The sequence below is a fragment of the Pelobates fuscus genome, chromosome 2 (genome assembly GCF_036172605.1).
Source record: "Pelobates fuscus isolate aPelFus1 chromosome 2, aPelFus1.pri, whole genome shotgun sequence".
Lineage (NCBI taxonomy): Eukaryota > Metazoa > Chordata > Amphibia > Anura > Pelobatidae > Pelobates > Pelobates fuscus.
This window is the reverse complement of record NC_086318.1, coordinates 343,498,662-343,516,617: the sequence shown is the minus strand read 5'-3', so window position 1 is coordinate 343,516,617 and position 17,956 is coordinate 343,498,662. Positions and strand designations below refer to the sequence as shown.

The following is a 17,956-nucleotide window of genomic DNA, read 5'->3' as shown; positions in this document are numbered from 1 at the left end:
TAGACCCAAGTAACTCTATATTAAAAATCAAAAATGTAAAAATTCATTGTAACAAATAAATATTCACATACAATCATGGTGAAATTTGTTAAGGCAACAAAATCATCTATAAATGTAACCCATTTACAAACCACTAGACCAAGCATGTCAAACTCGAGGCCCACAAGGACAATCTTTGCGGCCCAGCGAGCCACGAGTACATGCCTAATGTTCCAAGCAGAGTAGGCACCTGCTCTCCCCACATTGCAGGTGCCTACTCTGCTCATTTAACCGGCCGGGGAGGAGAGGTCTCTGGTGGCAGCGAGGGAGCTCAGTGATCCTGCTCACTTGCGCGCACCGACTGACGTGAAGCCGGGCGCCGGAATAGGACATCATATTCCGGCATCACTAAACCGTGGGCAGGAGGGAGCAGTGAGGAGCAGGAAGGACCCCAGGGAGATGCCCCACATCGGCTACAAAAGGTAAGCAGCAATAAAGAAAAGAATGTGTGAGTGTGAGTCCGTGTCTGAGTATGTGTGCGTGCCTGTGAGTAAGTGTGTGCCTGTGAGTGTGTGTCTGTGAGTAAGTGTGTGTGTGTGTCTGTGAGTATGTGTGTGTGTGTGTGTGTCTGTGAGTATGTGTGTGTGTGTGTGTGTCTGTGAGTATGTGTGTGTGTGTGTGTGTCTGTGAGTATGTGTGTGTGTGTGTGTCTGTGAGTATGTGTGTGTGTGTGTGTCTGTGAGTATGTGTGTGTGTGTGTGTCTGTGAGTATGTGTGTGTGTGTGTCTGTGAGTATGTGTGTGTGTGTCTGTGAGTATGTGTGTGTGTGTCTGTGAGTATGTGTGTGTGTGTCTGTGAGTATGTGTGTGTGTGTCTGTGAGTATGTGTGTGTGTGTCTGTGAGTATGTGTGTGTGTGTCTGTGAGTATGTGTGTGTGTGTCTGTGAGTATGTGTGTGTGTGTGGCCCACATAAACTTAAACCTTGTTTATGTGGCCGTGCCACACTTTGAGTTTGACCTGCTTGCACTAGACCCACTTTTACAAAGTGCTGGGAATTTCTTAGAACTTTGCAATCCATAACAAAATGTTTAGCAATATCACTAATAACTTTTGTGGAATTCGTAAAACAGAAAACAAGTAAGAAACAAAAATAAAATAAAAAAATGAGATAACCAAGAACTCTGCTCAAATTACCCATCTAAAGCCCATCCAATTGCTTATTCTCATAAAATATTTTACTGTTATGTATCCAGTCTCTTGATATATTTATACATCCTTCAATGCCTAAACAAACCACTATTCACTCTTAGAAATGTACATATATCCTCTTATTCATCTCTCCTTCCTATTACTATAGCCATTCACCACCCCCTCAGGTATGGCAGACTCTTTTAAATGATCATCTATACAGTGTACAAGTGGAGCAATCTCATTAACCACTAGAGCTATCCACAGGTGGAGCTCTTGGGTTGAAAACACTCACTGTTTGTATTAGAGGGACATTATAGACTGCAAAACAACTTTAGCTTAATGAAACAGTTTTAGGGTAAAGATCATGCCTTCCTATTACTTAGCCATACACCACCCCCTCAGGTATGGCAGACTCTTTAGATGGCTCCCTAATTTGTATTCTTATGTGGGATTGCCAAAAATGAAGATATAAATCTAGGGATCTATATTGGGGAGCTCCCTACTAAATTGTTGAAAGATCAAAATGAAGTGCTTTATTTTTTATCTTAATATGGCACTACAAATTACCTGTCTCCATAATACACCCCTCACAGATAATAAGGGAGGGGCAAGGGGATATTTAAGAACATGACATGTGCACATTACCTGACGTGCCAGCAGGAAGGTTGTGTGCCTCCTCCCCTCTTTTTGTTAAATAAGACAAATGTCGACAGGTGACACTTGCTTTACCTAGAAGCTCGAGGGACCAGATTCCAATAGTTTATTTAATCAAGGGCAACAACGAGAATTAAACTTACAGGGGGCAAACCATATAAAGTCTGTGAGCCATATGTTGTCTACACCTGTTTTAGACAGGCTACTAGACTGTGTGCATGGAATAAAAGGCAAAAATCAGCAATCATATCACACGAACAGAAATAGACTGATCAGGAAGTCAACTAGACTATAAAAAATAAAAAACTTCCAAAGAAACATGTGTTCCAATTTAAAGGGACAGTGATGTGATATCACACTTTCCTGATGTCATTACACATTTAAATTTGCCACAGTCCTTACGAACAAGGTGGAGGCTGTGAGAAAGGCATACAGTGTGGAGTTGGGTGTGTTAGATTCTTGCAAGGCAGAGTGGCAAGGATCCCAAAGCCCAATACCTTCACCAGACAGCTGTCTAACACTCTTTTACCAGTATCTCGCATAATCAGCTACTAGCTAGTCACCAATGTATATCATTACAGTTTGTGTGGTTATCCAATCTCAAGGTTTTCAACTGTCATGGACAAATGCATTAGGTATCAGAGCATAAGGATAACTGTATGAGGATAAAAATTGCACCTATGACGGCATAATTAAAAGGGATATACCAATTAAGAATATTGGATCTGTATTTATATACCATATTATTAGCATGTGCTCAGAGTCAGAATTATTTTTTTAATGCCACATATTTTCTATATGTGGTTCTTATTTTAATGAAATCCTGCCTGTGTGTCTCACAGCTTATTTAAATTGTTCATTATATCACATTTTGAAATACAAACGTTCACCAAATAAAATGCAATGGGGGTGGGGGTAAACACCAAAAAAAACAAACCCAAAAAAACCAAACACCAAAATAAAAACAAGAGATGCAAATTTAAGAGAAATACACTAAAATATTTCTTCAACGCAATAATTACAACTATTATGGACAACTACAAATAGACTAACCAATTAGACAGGGTAAAGATCAAACGCACCGGAAGAGAACATGGTGTCCTACGAGAGGATTAAGATTGAATTGCCCATCAGCACTTGCTATACAGGGCTTATTGGAAAACTGGTAGTTTCCTATTGGTTTTCTGTCTGTTTCCATTCACTCACAGAAGTACCTCTCATTCATTTTTTTCTCGTCAGGAAATAGAAGCAGAGACGAGGAATACGGTCTCAACTTATACCATTTTTGTGCAAAAGTCTGTGATATGTAAAACTATCCCATGGAACAGTTTATTATATTTTTAAAGCAGGCTAACGTGGCATACTGGTGCGCCTCAAGCCCACTCAATATGGGACACAAACACATTAACTTCTGGGCTGTAATAGGTTGAAGGCACTTTTTAAAATGATTGGGCATTAAAATTAGGATTCCCATCAGTCACTTAATTTAAACTATTAATTGAATCTGGTTATAACCAAGCATATCTTGAAACAAAAAAGGCAATAAAAATTGCTCATTCAACTTCATAAAGTAAAATCCAAAACACAGTTCATAAAGTATACCTTTGCTCCAAGGAGTTCCACTACTGCTTAAAATGTGAAAAAAAGAAGCAGGGCTGTACATGAAGGGGTGTAAGGAAGGGGGGCAGCATTGGACTGAATCATCTATCCCAAGGCTAGGCAATCTTTTAGCAGCACTATGCCGATATAAGATTGTGATGTACCGTAGCGTGACGGTCCTATTTTTTTATATTGAGGTGTGTTTGTTGCCGTATTCTGCTTGTGTTATTTATACTGCAGTTGTACCGTGCATGTATGAGCTGTTATATTGTATATGTTCACAAGTAGTTTGTGGTGTTGTGTATGATACCTATGAATGTGGTCTGTGTATGGGGCTGGTTGTGGAATTGTGTGTGTGGATGGATATGTCACATTGTGTGTTTGGTAATGTGTGTGTATGTTAGGGTCTGTTTGGGGTATTGCATGTATGTTGTGTATGTATGTGTTAGTTGTGTTGAGTTTGTGTGGGCTGTTCGTATTATTTGTATGAGGGGAGGGTTATTCTGCATTTCTATGAATATCTAGCAGTGTGGGTGGCTTCCCTGGGTTCCAATGGGGACCGACCAGGTACATGTCTGCAACAGGAGCTGCAACAGCAGCTGCGGGCTGCTCTACTCCAGTGTGGTTTCCCATTCACAAGTGCTGGGAGGAAGTGATCTGAGATCACTTCCTCTATGTGCTGCAATACATAAATTGAGGATTGTCCTTCACCACCTTTTTGCATTAGCAGATATCTGAAGTTTCACTGGGACTCCTGAAAGGCCAGAGCCTGTTTGGCTCTGACAGCCTTGAGTGCCGTGCATGGCACACGTGCCATACCGCTGATCGATCCATTTTATGTCATAGTAGCACTTCAGAGACAGACCTAATCAATAAGCCAGCTTTCTTCATGTTAAGTCCAGCTACCACTTTTTGGAACTAAGCATACCTCTCTAGTAAGGTTTCAAGTAAATATAAGTTGCTGATTAACCTAAAAAGGGGAAAAAAATAAAAAATAAAAAATAAAAAAAGTGGTGTGTCTTGGTCAAAAAAATAAAAAATGGTGGGAGCCATTGTCAAAGGTTGTTAGGGGAGGACCAGGATAGGCTGAGATTTCCACCACTTCCTGCATTTCACTGGAGAAGCTGCAGGTTCTGAAGAGAGACTGTCATTTTATATTAATATTTTCAATGCATCATCTGTAAAATAATTAAAATATGGAAACTCTGAAGTGTTCGTTTAACATAAGGGGTAAGATTGTTGCTATCTATTAAATAATGTGTTGAAAAATACAGATTTTGTAAGACTGACAAGAATTTACATGCAGCTCTGTATACAGTTTATATCATAAAGTGCATTGTCATGTCACAAAATATGTACTGTCATTTAGTGCTTTCTTGAAGCACGCTGGGTCACAGAGCACAAGTCTGCAGTCTAAAAGTTGAATCTCCCAGGTGTGGAAATATTAATAAAAACCCAATACTTCAAAGGATCCCTCCAATCTCAAAACAAAATACGGTAGGTTATGTTCTAAGTGCACAGAGTTATTTTTTTTAGTTTAGAATTCGGGCCCTCCTCCAATATCCAACTACTGTGAGATTCATCCCGATGATCTCTGTCCAATGAGATGCTTCCATATGCAAAGCAAGCACACGTAGTGCATGCAAGGCAGCTACCATACTTCGCAAACCCACTGCTTCTCCATGAGAAGCAATAGTGAGAGTCGGCATCATGCTGTTCATGACGACGCCAAACATGCCAATCTTTGAAAATTGGCACTAGAAGCAGCACTAGTGATAGCCTGGCTAAAAAAAAAAAATCAGTATCAGTGACTGTAGTAATAATAATCAATAGTAATAAATACTCAGATTGTAAGGTTGTTTGAGCAGGGCCTTTTTCACCTTGTCTCTTCATATATTGTATGTCAATTAAACCCATTCTGTATTTGTAAAGCAATGCAGAATACATTGGGGCTATATAAATAAGAACAGCATGTCATTCAACTGTCTCAATAAAGGGATCGACAAAGGAATCAACAAAAATGACAAAACGCACCCCTTGAAACACTGATGTAATCCCATTCTTCCAACTGTCTTATGAAGCTATTGCAAACTATCATGTTGGGCAGCGCGTTTTCTAGGGAGATGCACTTTGGATGATTAGTAGAAAAAAAAATTATATATATATATATATATATATAAGCTCAAACCTTACACACCAGCATATTTTTTTTTTGTTTGAATTAGAATTAATTATAGCTGTTGTGTCACCATAGTATACAGCCAGAGTATCCACCTTAAGGCCTGCTAGAATACCATACAGGCCATAGATCTTCCTCAAAAATACAAATGCTCCCTCTACATAATTTATGTAATAATTTGTAAGCTTCACTAAACGTTTTGCCACCTACCCAGTAACATTTCACTGAGGGCCCTGAAATAATTGCACGCATGGTAAGGGACTGCAAAGTTATTTCCTGCTTTAAAAAAAAAAAAGTAAATAAGCACTTACATATGAATTGCACAAGATTTTGCCACATAAAAAGAAGTGGTTGCCAATTTTGAATAATAAAAGAGTTAGTTTGGAGTATTATAAACAATACTCTAAATTAGAGCAAGCTGCTGATATTTATCAATTTATATACTGAAATACTAGAAAATCCATTTGTACTATTAATAGCATCTATGCAATATGGCAGAGATCAGTAAATCAATAAATATATGTCATAAACGTGATGTTAAAATGTCTCTGTGATATCACACATATTAAACATAATGCTATGTTTATTTACCCCCTATTGATCTATGAAAAAAGTTTAGTAAACTGAATCATGAGACCTTTTATATACACCTGTCTAGATTTCAGATGCATTTTGCCAGGCCTTTTAATTGTAGGCTTTGTGCAAAGATATATATCTAACAACACGTACACAATTATCATCGAGGCACATGTAAATGCTTAAAATGTCAAAAGCCCCAATTTACTAGGGTGTACAATGATATTGATGACTGAATAAAAAACCTGCAGAACTGGCTTTACGTAGAATCAGCTGGGCAGGTAGCATAGAATGGTCTATCTATGATATTCCGCCACAGCAAGGCTTCAGATAGGCCACAAGTGTTTTTGTTTACAAAAATGTGTACGAACATGGAAATATCTATTAGATTATTTTATACTCCCTCTTAGGAAGCTGGTGAAACAGACACAAATGCATTGTAGTGTCTTGAGACTTAAGATCATGTGCTATCCGCCATCCCATAGTAATACCTTAACTCTTTCATCCCCTGCATTCTGCAATGCATATCAGTCCCTGCTGCCAACAAAGAGTTAACCTTTACAAAGTTATTTTCATTATGGTCTATAATAAAAATGTAGTAGAGGACAAATGCACATGAAGGTAGATTTGCAGTATTCTAAACTAATCTATTAACCCTAGCTAAACACACTAAATACTAAATTGTGCCGCCTCACCCTATACAAACTTACAAAAATACAAAAAGGTTTAAGCAAGAATACCAACTAAAATAAACTGATTTGTACAGGTTTTAAACATAAACTTGGGATCGCAAAATGTGGAATAATAAGTATATTACTATTATAGATGTATAAGGCATACGTCCAACCTTTGAGGAGGTTTAATGGAGAAAGACTAACTAATATTTAAGGTTACCAAGATACAATAGAGGTTAATGTTTACTCAGTTTGGTGCAGGGGATGTTGTCTTTGTGGTTAAGATGTAATATAAAAGAGCAGGGTGTAAACAACAAAACCGAAAAAAAAAATACAATAAAAAAAATTATATAATTTAGTGCCAACCACAGTTAACAACAGAAGTATAGGGAAATTAAGAAAAAGAGGACTGAAAGGGGAATGAATGAGGAGAGGAATTGACAAGTGTGAGGGAGTGGGGGGTTGATCACAGCAAACACAACCAAAAAAAAAATTATAAATGGTGCAGAGCTTTCCCAGATGTCCTTCAAGGCACACGAGGACATGATGCTCTGGAAGAGCAAAATAAGAAAATGATGAACAAAAAAAAATAAAAAAAAATATAAAAAAAAAATAAAATGCATACAGGAAAAATATGTGTATACAAACAAGTGATAATGTAGTCATGGGTTCAAATACAGAAGCATCATATCTACGCAAAGCCTGTATAAATCATAATGTGAATCTATACATACATACATACATACATATTGATAGGAGAAAAAATAAAAATAAAAACACCCCAAACATGCAATACTAGTCTGCTAGCCATGAGCAGTGATGTCTAACCTTGGCACCCCAGATATCATGAACTGCATTTCCCATGATGCATGCTGAGCCTAGGCTTGCTCAGTATCTTGGGAAATGTAGTTCAGGCAAGCATTTATAGGGTGGGCTGGCTGAGCATCATAGGAAATGCAGTTCAGGCAAGCATTTCTAGGGTGGGCTGGCTGAGCATCATAGGACATGCAGTTCAGACAAGCATTTATAGGGTGGGCTGGCTGAGCATCATAGGAAATGCAGTTCAGAGCCATCTGGGGGTGCCAAGGATAGCCATCACCAAGCTATAGGTACTGTATAAAACCTCCAATTACGTTTTGTTTACATAAAAGCAGACAGCATCATCTTATTGCAAAAGTCCACCACACCATGGCAATGAAGGATGGGAGTATACAGGTTAATATTTATCATTAATTTACAAGAAGGCACATTGGCAGAATGGCCTGTGCTATCTCTATAGAGACAGGGATTGTCAGTGATCAGGAAGATGTTGGTTGACTATGGATCTCTGGGCAACAACCATCTTGTGATACTGTATTCCTCACTGGACACCTAGACCTCCCTGCATGCAGCTAGAGAGATAGCTAGAATGGATATAAAGTGTCCATGGGGGGAGGGCTTATTGCAGGAGATGATGATGATGACAAGGCTGATAATAAATAGTACTCATCCCAATTCACCTTGCAGAGCTGGAAGTGATCAGACTGGAGGGTTTCCGGGATGTCCACCTCCCTATTCCCAGGTTGAGATGATGAAGACGAGGAAGAAGAGGAGGAAACTGCTGCCAGGCCATCCAGCACCTTCCAGATGTTAAATTTCTTCATGGTCACCGCTTCCCTTCTCTGCCTCTTCTTGTACCACCACCACCACCTTCTCCTCCTCCTCCAGATCCCTCTCTCCTCTCACCCCCCCTCCACCTTTCCCTTCCCTCTCCTCCTCCCGTCTCTCTCTTTCTGTTATTTTACCCCCCTTCCCTGCCTGACTGGCACCCACACACAGTAGGGTCCTGGCCCCTGTGGCTAGGGGGGGGTGGGAGGAGGAGGAGGGTGCTATAGTAATAGCTTGTTGGGTTGGGGGTCTGCAGGTAATCTGTGTAGTGGGAGGAGGTACAGCTTGCTAAAAAAAGAGGGTGAGGGAAGGAAGAGGGGTGGTGGGGGGTTGATCTACAGGATGATTTTATGCTGTTGTCCAAGCGTGAAAATAGCTCACCCAGCCATCAAAACTAGAAAGAAATTAAAAAAAAAAAAAAAAAAAAAAATCACAAAAGCTAGGAGAATAGCATTCAATGGATGGGGTTTGTTAAATAGGAAAAAAAAAAAAGCCAATCAATCCAGTGGGTAGCGGTGTTTAATGGGTAAATCCAGTGTTGCAGTTGCTTGGCAGCCCTTGTCGGAGTGGTGGGAGGGTACATGCAAGTGCCCCCCTGCCCAGGTTTGTATACAGATGTGCCAGCCTGGGTGCTGGGCTCAGTGTATCCCTGTGTCTTGCTTCTGCTGCACTGGAAGTGACAGCCACTCTGAATGTCTTCCCTCCCCTTCCTTCCTTCCTGTCTCTCTCTTTCTGCCTTACACCCCTCCCCTTCCCTCACTGTCACATTTTCCTGCTTATGATTACTCCTGCTGACTCCATGTTAGCTTCACTTTCTCCTGTCCTCACTTTAAAAAATATATATTTATATTTTTATATCCTGCAGTGCACCTTAAGAGGCAGCTGAAGGGCACTCTCAGAGACCTATTTACTAAGGGTGGAGAGTTCCCTTTTAGGATTATCTGCAGACTCACACTGTTACACCTGTGTTTTCAGTCTGTCAGAGCACAGCCCCTCCCCGATGCATCCTGTCAGTGTGTAACCTGCTGTTATACCCTCCTCCTTATTACAGTCTTTCCTCCAGAACTCTTTTAAGGATTTCATACCCCTTTTCCTTATTTGTTTTATTCTATTTTTTTTTTTAAATCCTTTTTGTTTTGTTTTTTTCTTCTAATTTTTATTATTATTATTTTATTTGTCCCTTTTTCTCCAGAAAGTTACTGAAGTTGAAAATGTTGTGGTGGATTAGTGCATATTTTAACCAAAAATACTGTTCTGTAATGAGAGAGTTCTTAACATAAAATAAACCGTTGGCACAAAAAGCATTGTATTTATTGTGCAGTGAAATAGAATAACAAACATATTGCCAACATTAAAAATACATTTTAAAAAATTGATGAAGTTTGTAAAAAAAAAAAAAAAAATTTAAATCATCCAGTTCAGATGTATTTCAACTTGCAATTTTTTTTTAAATGAAGCAATTTTGCTTTACAAATCACCGTTTAATAAATAGGCACCAGACTTGCAGTAAGATGCCATTTGTTTTCTCTGACTCAGCTGTTAATATTATTTTTAGAAGGAACCAAGCATATTCCATAAACCATTAAATGTGTTCAAAGCTCAACTGTTGTTTCATTTAACATAAAACTGGTTTGTGAATCAAGCTGTAGACTCTACTGCAGGTTCACATTGTTCACAGCTGTGAAGGAGCTTGTTAAAAAGGATAGTGTAACAGGGTTATTTGCTAAAGTGAGAATTCAAAGTGAATTTAAAAAGGGTAGAAATAGCCGAAATGGAAACATTCTCTAAGCCAGGGGTAGGCAACCTTTTAGCAGCACTGTGCCGATATAGGATTGTGATGTCCCGCAGCGTGCCGGTCCTATTTTTTTTTTTTATCGAGGTGTGTATGCTGCCGTATTCTGCTTGTTATTTTTTCTGTAATTGCTTTGTGTCGTTGTATTTGTGCATATATGCAGGGCCGTCTTTAATAGTGACTGGACCCTGGGCAAAGCATTTGCTTGGGGCCCCCTGGACTCTGTCCCCCCTCCCCAGGCATGCAATCACGTCCTCCACCTCAACGCAGTGGCGGACCTAAAGTAGAGAGGTGCAAGAGTTTTTGGGGGGTCTCCCTGTTGCACGGGTGATTAAAAGGTAGATCCCCATCTGTCGTGCAACTCCAGAATGCATTGACAGCTGGGGCTCTACCATTTACCCATGTTTGCAGGTCTGTATTTAGCACTAAGCAGTTTTTGTGTGTTTGAATGTAAACAGGTTTTTGTATGGAATATGTTTGTTTGTGGTGTTGGCGTGATTGCAAGCATGTATTTGTGTAGTGTTGGTTTTTTAATACAGGGGTGTATTTACATATAATTTTGGTGTGTAACACAGACATGTGTTTGTACATAGTGTTGAAATTTGAATGCAGGGGTGTATTTGTGTGTAGTGTTAGTGTGTGAATGTTGAGATGTATGCACATATACACACACACACACACAGATATATACACACTGAAATGCGCGCACACACACACAGATACACACACAGACATACTGACGCGCACACACACAGATATACTGACACACATACAGACATGCTGACATACAAACATACTGACACACACACAGATATACTGACACACACACAGATATACTGATACACACAGACATACTGATACACATACTGACACACACAAAGACATATTGACACATACTGACACACAGACACACACACACAGATATACTGACACACAAACATGACACTCACACACACTGACAGATATACTGACACAGACATACACTTTAAAACCAACCCTCCAGTTTCCTACCTTTCCTACTGGTGGCTGAAAGGTGTTGGGAGTTGGGGTCTAGCGCTCGCGGCCAGCCCCCCTCCAATCTGCCTACTCTTCTTTCCCGCGCGCTCCTCTCTTTGTGGGAGGAAGTGGTGCGCGGCCGTCACTTCCTCCCAGCCGCTGCCGAAAAGCAAGGGGCCCGCTCCCGCTGTTAAAGCGCCTCAGCGTGTGACCGGGCCCCTGCTGACAGAAGCCCACCAGGTGGTCCTTTGTGCATGGGCCACCCGGTGGGCCTCCTTAGTGTGCGGATTACCGGCCAGAGGGTTAGAAATTGTTGAGGCCAGCAGGGCTCACGGTGCAGCTGGACAGTTTGTCCTGCATTAAAGACGGCCCTGCGTATATGAGCTATTATATTGTATATGTTCATGAGTAGTTTATGGTATTGTGTATGATACATATGAATGTGGGCTGTGTATGGGGGCTGCTTGTGGAATTGTATGTGTGTGTGTGTGTGTGTGGATGGATATGTCACAGTGTGTGTGTTTGGTAGTGTGTGGGGGCTGTTTGAGGTATTGCATGTGGGGTTGTGTGTATGCATGTGGATTGTTAGTGGTGTTTCATTTGTGCGGATTGTGTGTATGTTTGTGTCTGGGCTGTCCGTATTATTTGTATCATGGGAGGGTTATTCTGCATTTCTGTGTATATCTAGCAGTGTGGGTGCCTTCCAGTGGGGACTAGGCCGGCCAGGTACATGTCAAGGACAGGAGCTGCAACAGCAACTGCGAGCTGCTCTATTACAGTGTGGATTCCTATTCACAGGTGCTGGGAGGAAGTGATCTGAGATCACTACCTCTACGTGCTGCATTGCATAAATTGAGGATTGTCCTTCACCACCTTTTCGGATTAGCAGATATCTGAAGTTTTACTGGGACTCCTGATAGGCCAGATCCTGTTTGGCTCTAGCAGCCTTGAGTGCCGTGCAAAGACACCTTGAGTGCCGTGCATGGCACTAGTGCCGTAGGTTGCCTACCCCTGCTCTAAGCTATTCTTTTAATTCGGCTAATCTGGCCTTAAATTTGAAATTCACTTTAACCCCTTCCCGACCGCTGACGGTTCAGAATCGTCATCGGAAAAATCCCCTTAAGGACTGGTGACGGTCCTGAACCGTCATAACGGAAATCTTTACTCACCCGGTCGCCCTCGTTCCCCCGGCATATATTATATCTTTATAATATATATATATAATGTCATACTAAGTGTATTTTTATATTAATATATATATATATATATATATATATATATATATATATATATATATATATAAATACACTTATAATTAAATTACACACGTGTATATATATATATATATATATATATATAATACATATAATAACAATATATATTGTGTGTATATATATATTATAAAATACAAATAAGTAAATTAAATAAAAAACTTAAAAATATAAAATTTTATTCTAACTGTATTTTGATAATATATATACATATATATATATATATCTCAAAATACACTTAGAATGAAATTATATATATATATATAAATAAATCAAAATATTACGAAATATATATATATATCATATACAAAATTACATAAATAATTTCATAAATATGCACGTAGACTTCAAATATATAAAGATGCATTTATATTTAACCCCTTAAGGACTGGACTGTTTTTGCGATGTTGTACATTTGCAACCAGGCCTCTTTTTACACTTTTGTGGTGTTTGTGTTTAGCTGTAATTTTCTGCTCTCTCATTTACTGTTCCTATACAAATTATATATTGTTTTTTTCAGGACAAAAAAGGCTTTCTTTACATACCATTATTTATATAATCTCATGTTATTTAATTTAAAAAATAAATAAAAATATGATGAAAAATTAAAAAAAATACATGTTTTTTGACTTTTACTTGAAAAATCTTTTACTCATCTACAAAAGCGAATAAAATAAACTGCTAAATAGATTCAAAATTTTGTCCTGAGTTTTAAAATACCCAGTGTTTACATGCTTTTTTGCTTTTTTTTGCAAGTTATAGGGCTATAGGTACAAGTAGGATATTGCGGTTTCAAAACATAAATGTTTTCAAATTTATCAATAGTGAAATTGTAACACTATTATCTTTCAAAAATCTCTGAATAACACCCCACATGTACATATTTTTTTTTAAAGTAGACAACCCAGGGTATTCAATATAGGGTATATCCAGTCTTTTTTAGTAGCCACCTAGTCGCAAACACTGTCCAAAGTTAGCGTTCATATTTGTTTGTGTGTAAAAAAAAGTAAAAAACTAAATTGAATGCTAATTTTGGCCAGTGTTTGTGACTAAGTGGCTACTAAAAAAGACTGGACATACACCATTTGCAATACCTTGGGTTGTTTTCTTTTGCAAATGGTATGCCATCATGGGGGTAATTCTCATTCCTGGACTACCATACGCTCTCAAAGGCAACGTAACCAACCTGGCCATTTTCAATGTAAAAATATTTGACCCATATATTTGACCCTGTAACTTTCAAAAACGCTATACAATCTGTACATGGGGGGTACTGTTATACTCGGGAGACTTTGCTGAACACAAATATTAGTGTTTCAAAACAGGAAAACGTATCACAACAATTATATCATCATTAAAAGTGCTGTTTGTGTGTGAAAAATGCAACAAAAAGTCACTTTCACTGACAATATCATCGCTGTGATAGGTTTTACCGTTTTGTATCACTAATATTTGAGTTCAGTGAAGTCTCCCGAGTAAAACGGTACCCCCCATGTACAGGTTTTAGGGTGTCATAAAAAGTTACAGGGTAAAATACAGTGCTAGCAAATTAAATTCTCTAGAATTTTGGCCTGGGTTGGCAGGCAGGTCCCTCAAATTGCAATTAATAAAATTACTTAATTATGCAAAAATATTACATAAATACGCACATAGAATTTAAATATATATGCATATTTATATATTTGAAGTCTACGTGTATATTTATATAATTATTTATGTAATTTTGTATATGGACATATGTATATTTTGTATTATTTTTATTTATTTATATATACATAGATATATATACAATTTCATTCTAAGTGTATTTTGATATAAATATATATATATATTTTAATATCAAAATACAGTTAGAATAAAATTTCATATAGATATGTAATTTTTTTTAAAAATTTTATTATTATTTTTATTTTTTTATTTAATTTAATTTAATTTACTTATTATTTGTATTTTATAATAATATATATATACAATATATAGTTATTATATATATTATATATATATACGTGTGTAATTTTAATTATAAGTGTATTTTTATATTAATATATGTACATATTAATATAAAAATACACTTCGCATGACATTATATATATGATATATAGACATATATTATATAGGTATAATATATGTCTATATATCATATATATACACATATATAATATTTTTTTTTTAATTAACATCAACTTTATTTTTTCTTTGATTTTACACTAGCAGGAAGACTACCTGTCAGCACAGACAGTCCCCCTGCAGACAGACACATGGACACCTATTGTGACCATGTGGTCGCTCTGTTGAGCGATCACATGGCCCCAGGGGTCCTAATCCGCCATGGGGAGACTGTCTGGGCTGCAACGGGTAAGTAACTAAGACCGTTAGGACGGTTCAGGACCGTCACCGGTCGGCAATGCAAAAATGCCAATGACGGTCCTGAACCGTCCTCGGTCCTGAAGGGGTTAAATTCTACGTGCGTATTTATGTAATATTTTTACATAATTAAGTAATTTTATTGATTGCAATTTGAGGGACCTGCCTGACAACCCAGGCCGAAAGTCCAGAGAATTTAATTTGCTAGCACTGTATTCAACCCTGTAACTTTCTATGACACCCTAAAACCTTTACATTGGGGGTACTGTTTTACTCGGGAGACTTCGCTGAACACTAATATTAGTGTTTCAAAACAGTAAAACATATCACAGCGATGATATTGTCCGTGAAAGTGATTTTATTTAGCATTTTTTACACACAAACGGCACTTTCAATGAATATACAATTGTTGTGATACGTTTTACCTTTTTGAAACACTAATATTTGTGTTCAGCAAAGTCTCCTGAGTATAACAGTAGCCCCAATGTACAGGTTTTATAGTGTTTTTGAAAGTTACAGGGTCAAATATAAGGGTCAAATATTTTTAGATTGAAAATTGCATGGTTGGTTATGTTGCCTTTGAGAACTTATGGTAGCCCAGGAGTGAGAATTACCCCCATGATGGCCTACAATTTGCAAAAGAAGACAACCCAAGGTATTGCAAATGTGGTATTTTCAGTCTTTTTTAGTAGCCACTTAGTCACAAACACTGGCCAAAATTAGCGTTCAATTTCGTTTTTTGCAATTTTCACACACAAACAAATATAAATGCTAACTTTGGCCAGTGTTTGTGACTAAGTGGCTTCTAAAAAAGACTGGACATATCCCATATTGAATACCATGGTTTGTCTACTTATATAAAAAATATATGGAGGTGTGTTTCAGAGATTTATGACAGATAACTGTTACAATGTCACTATTGATAAATTTTAAAAATATATATTTTGAAACAGCAATTTACTACTTGTACTTATAGCCCTATAACTTGCAAAAAAGCATGTAAACACTAGGTGTTTTTAAACTCAGGACAAAATCTTGAAGCTATTTAGCATTTGTTTTCGTTAGCTTTCGTAGGCAAGTAAAAGATTTTTCAACAACTTCAATCTTCCCACTCCACACTTATCAATACACTGGAGGCTGTAGAAGACAGAAGCCGCAGAAACAATGTAAAAATTAGGGGCATCCCTTATGGTATAAGTCAATCTGAACTGCCACACTACCTCCGACGCCTCTTTGCAACCTTACTACCACACTCGCAGGCAAAAAAGCTAACTTTTGCAGGGATCTTTTGCATCAGCAGACCACGACAGACACCTCCCCAGACAAATAGTGACGTGATACTTCGGTGCCAATCTCTAGCGGACAGAAACAAAATTTTCGCCGCCACAAGAGGCAAAACACCGCTAGACTTTGAAACTGCCAGTCTCACCTTTTACCAGGACCTGACCAGGTCCACCCTTCAGTGGAGGAGGTCCCTGGGCCCAGTGACCCACCGCCTACGAGACGCCAATGTGACCTACCGTTGGACATTACCTAAAGCCCTGTCGGTGGACCGCAACGGCACCACTCTCAAACTTACCTCCATACAGGAGGCGGACTCATTCCTGCAAGCATTGGAGCTCCCACCGGAATCAGGCTCACCCGATGCGCCCACCACCTCTCTGGGACCCAACAAGGACTGTCCCCTTCGTACCCCGAAGGCAAGGCGCCCCGATAGCTGCCACATGACTCCAACAGCGCACAGGTGCAAATGTTTATCCACTTGTTTAGTTACTACATCAGAGTTAGTGAATAGCTCATGTTTATGTTACATCTCACAGTTTTATAATGTTTTATAACGGGTGCTATAAACTGAATGTTACCATGACCACTAGAGGTTTGCCTACACCCTACACTGGTCATCACCGCAAACAAGGCTCACACAGTGGACACGACCACTTAACTCCCCCCCTACCCCCGCAACCCCCTTTGGTTAGGGGTCATAGAACTCATTTGAACCACCAATGCAACCATCTGGCACATAGGGCACGAAAACAAATTAACAAATACGAGCACATCCAAACACGATACACTTAGGCCCAGCACTCGACACTAGTGTCACGCCTGAAGGCTAAGGGGTATGATTCAGATCACCCACGCACCCACTAGGACCCACCTACGCACAGAAAGTATTTAAATGTCAGCAACTACTGAGTAAATCCTAGACCAGGGGTAGGCAACCTTTTAGCAGCACTGTGCCGATATAGGATTGTGATGTCCCGTAGCGTGCCGATCCTATTTTTGTAAATTGAGGTGTGTATGCTGCCGTATTCTGCTTGTTATTTTTACTGTAATTGCTTTGTATCGTGGTATTTGTGCATATGTGAGCTATTATATTGTATATGTTCATTAGCAGTTTATGGTATCGTGTATGATACATATGAATGTGGGCTGTGTATGAGGGCTGCTTGTGGAATTGTGTGTGGATGGATATGTCACATTGTGTGTTTAGTAGTGTCTGGGGGCTGTTTGGGGTATTGCATGTGAGAGGCTGCATGTGGGGTTGTGTGCATGTGTGTGGATTGTTTGTGGTGTTGCGTTTGTGGGGATTGTGTGTATGTTTGTGTGTGGGCTGTTATTCTGCATTTCTGTGTATATCTAGCAGTGTGGGTGACTTCCCTGGGTTCCAGTGGGGACCAGGCTGGCCAGGTACAGGTCAAGGACAGGAGCTGCAACACCAGCTGCGGGCTGCTCTACTACAGTGTGGATTCCCATTCACAAGTGCTGGGAGGAAGTGATCTCAGGTGTGCTGGGAAGTGATCTCTATGTGCTGCCATGCATAAATTGAGGATTGTCCTTCACCACCTCTTCGTATTAGCAGATATCTGAAGTTTTACTGGGACTCCTGATAGGCCAGAGCGTGTTTGGTTCTAGCAGCCTCGAGTGCCGTGCAAAGACACCTCGAGTGCCGTGCATGGCACTAGTGCCGTAGGTTGCCTACCCCTGTCCTAGACGAATAAGAAACACTACATACAATTTCTCTCTCGTAACTAGT

At 39.1% G+C, this 17,956-nt stretch overlaps 1 protein-coding gene across 3 annotated transcripts in view; it reads right to left on the bottom strand.

Annotated features, from left to right (window-relative positions):
• Positions 1 to 9,222, bottom strand: part of STXBP5 (syntaxin binding protein 5) — a 422,331-nt gene extending 413,109 nt beyond the window's left edge. The window contains exon 1 of one of the 3 annotated variants that reach the window (XM_063443591.1): positions 8,352 to 9,222. In XM_063443591.1, coding sequence (XP_063299661.1) covers positions 8,352 to 8,495 — 144 coding nt within the window. In that variant the 5' untranslated portion in view covers positions 8,496 to 9,222. The remainder of the gene's footprint in view (positions 1 to 8,351) is intronic. The other 2 variants (XM_063443592.1, XM_063443593.1) reach the window with 2 other exon arrangements.
• Positions 9,223 to 17,956: the final 8,734 nt, after the last annotated feature.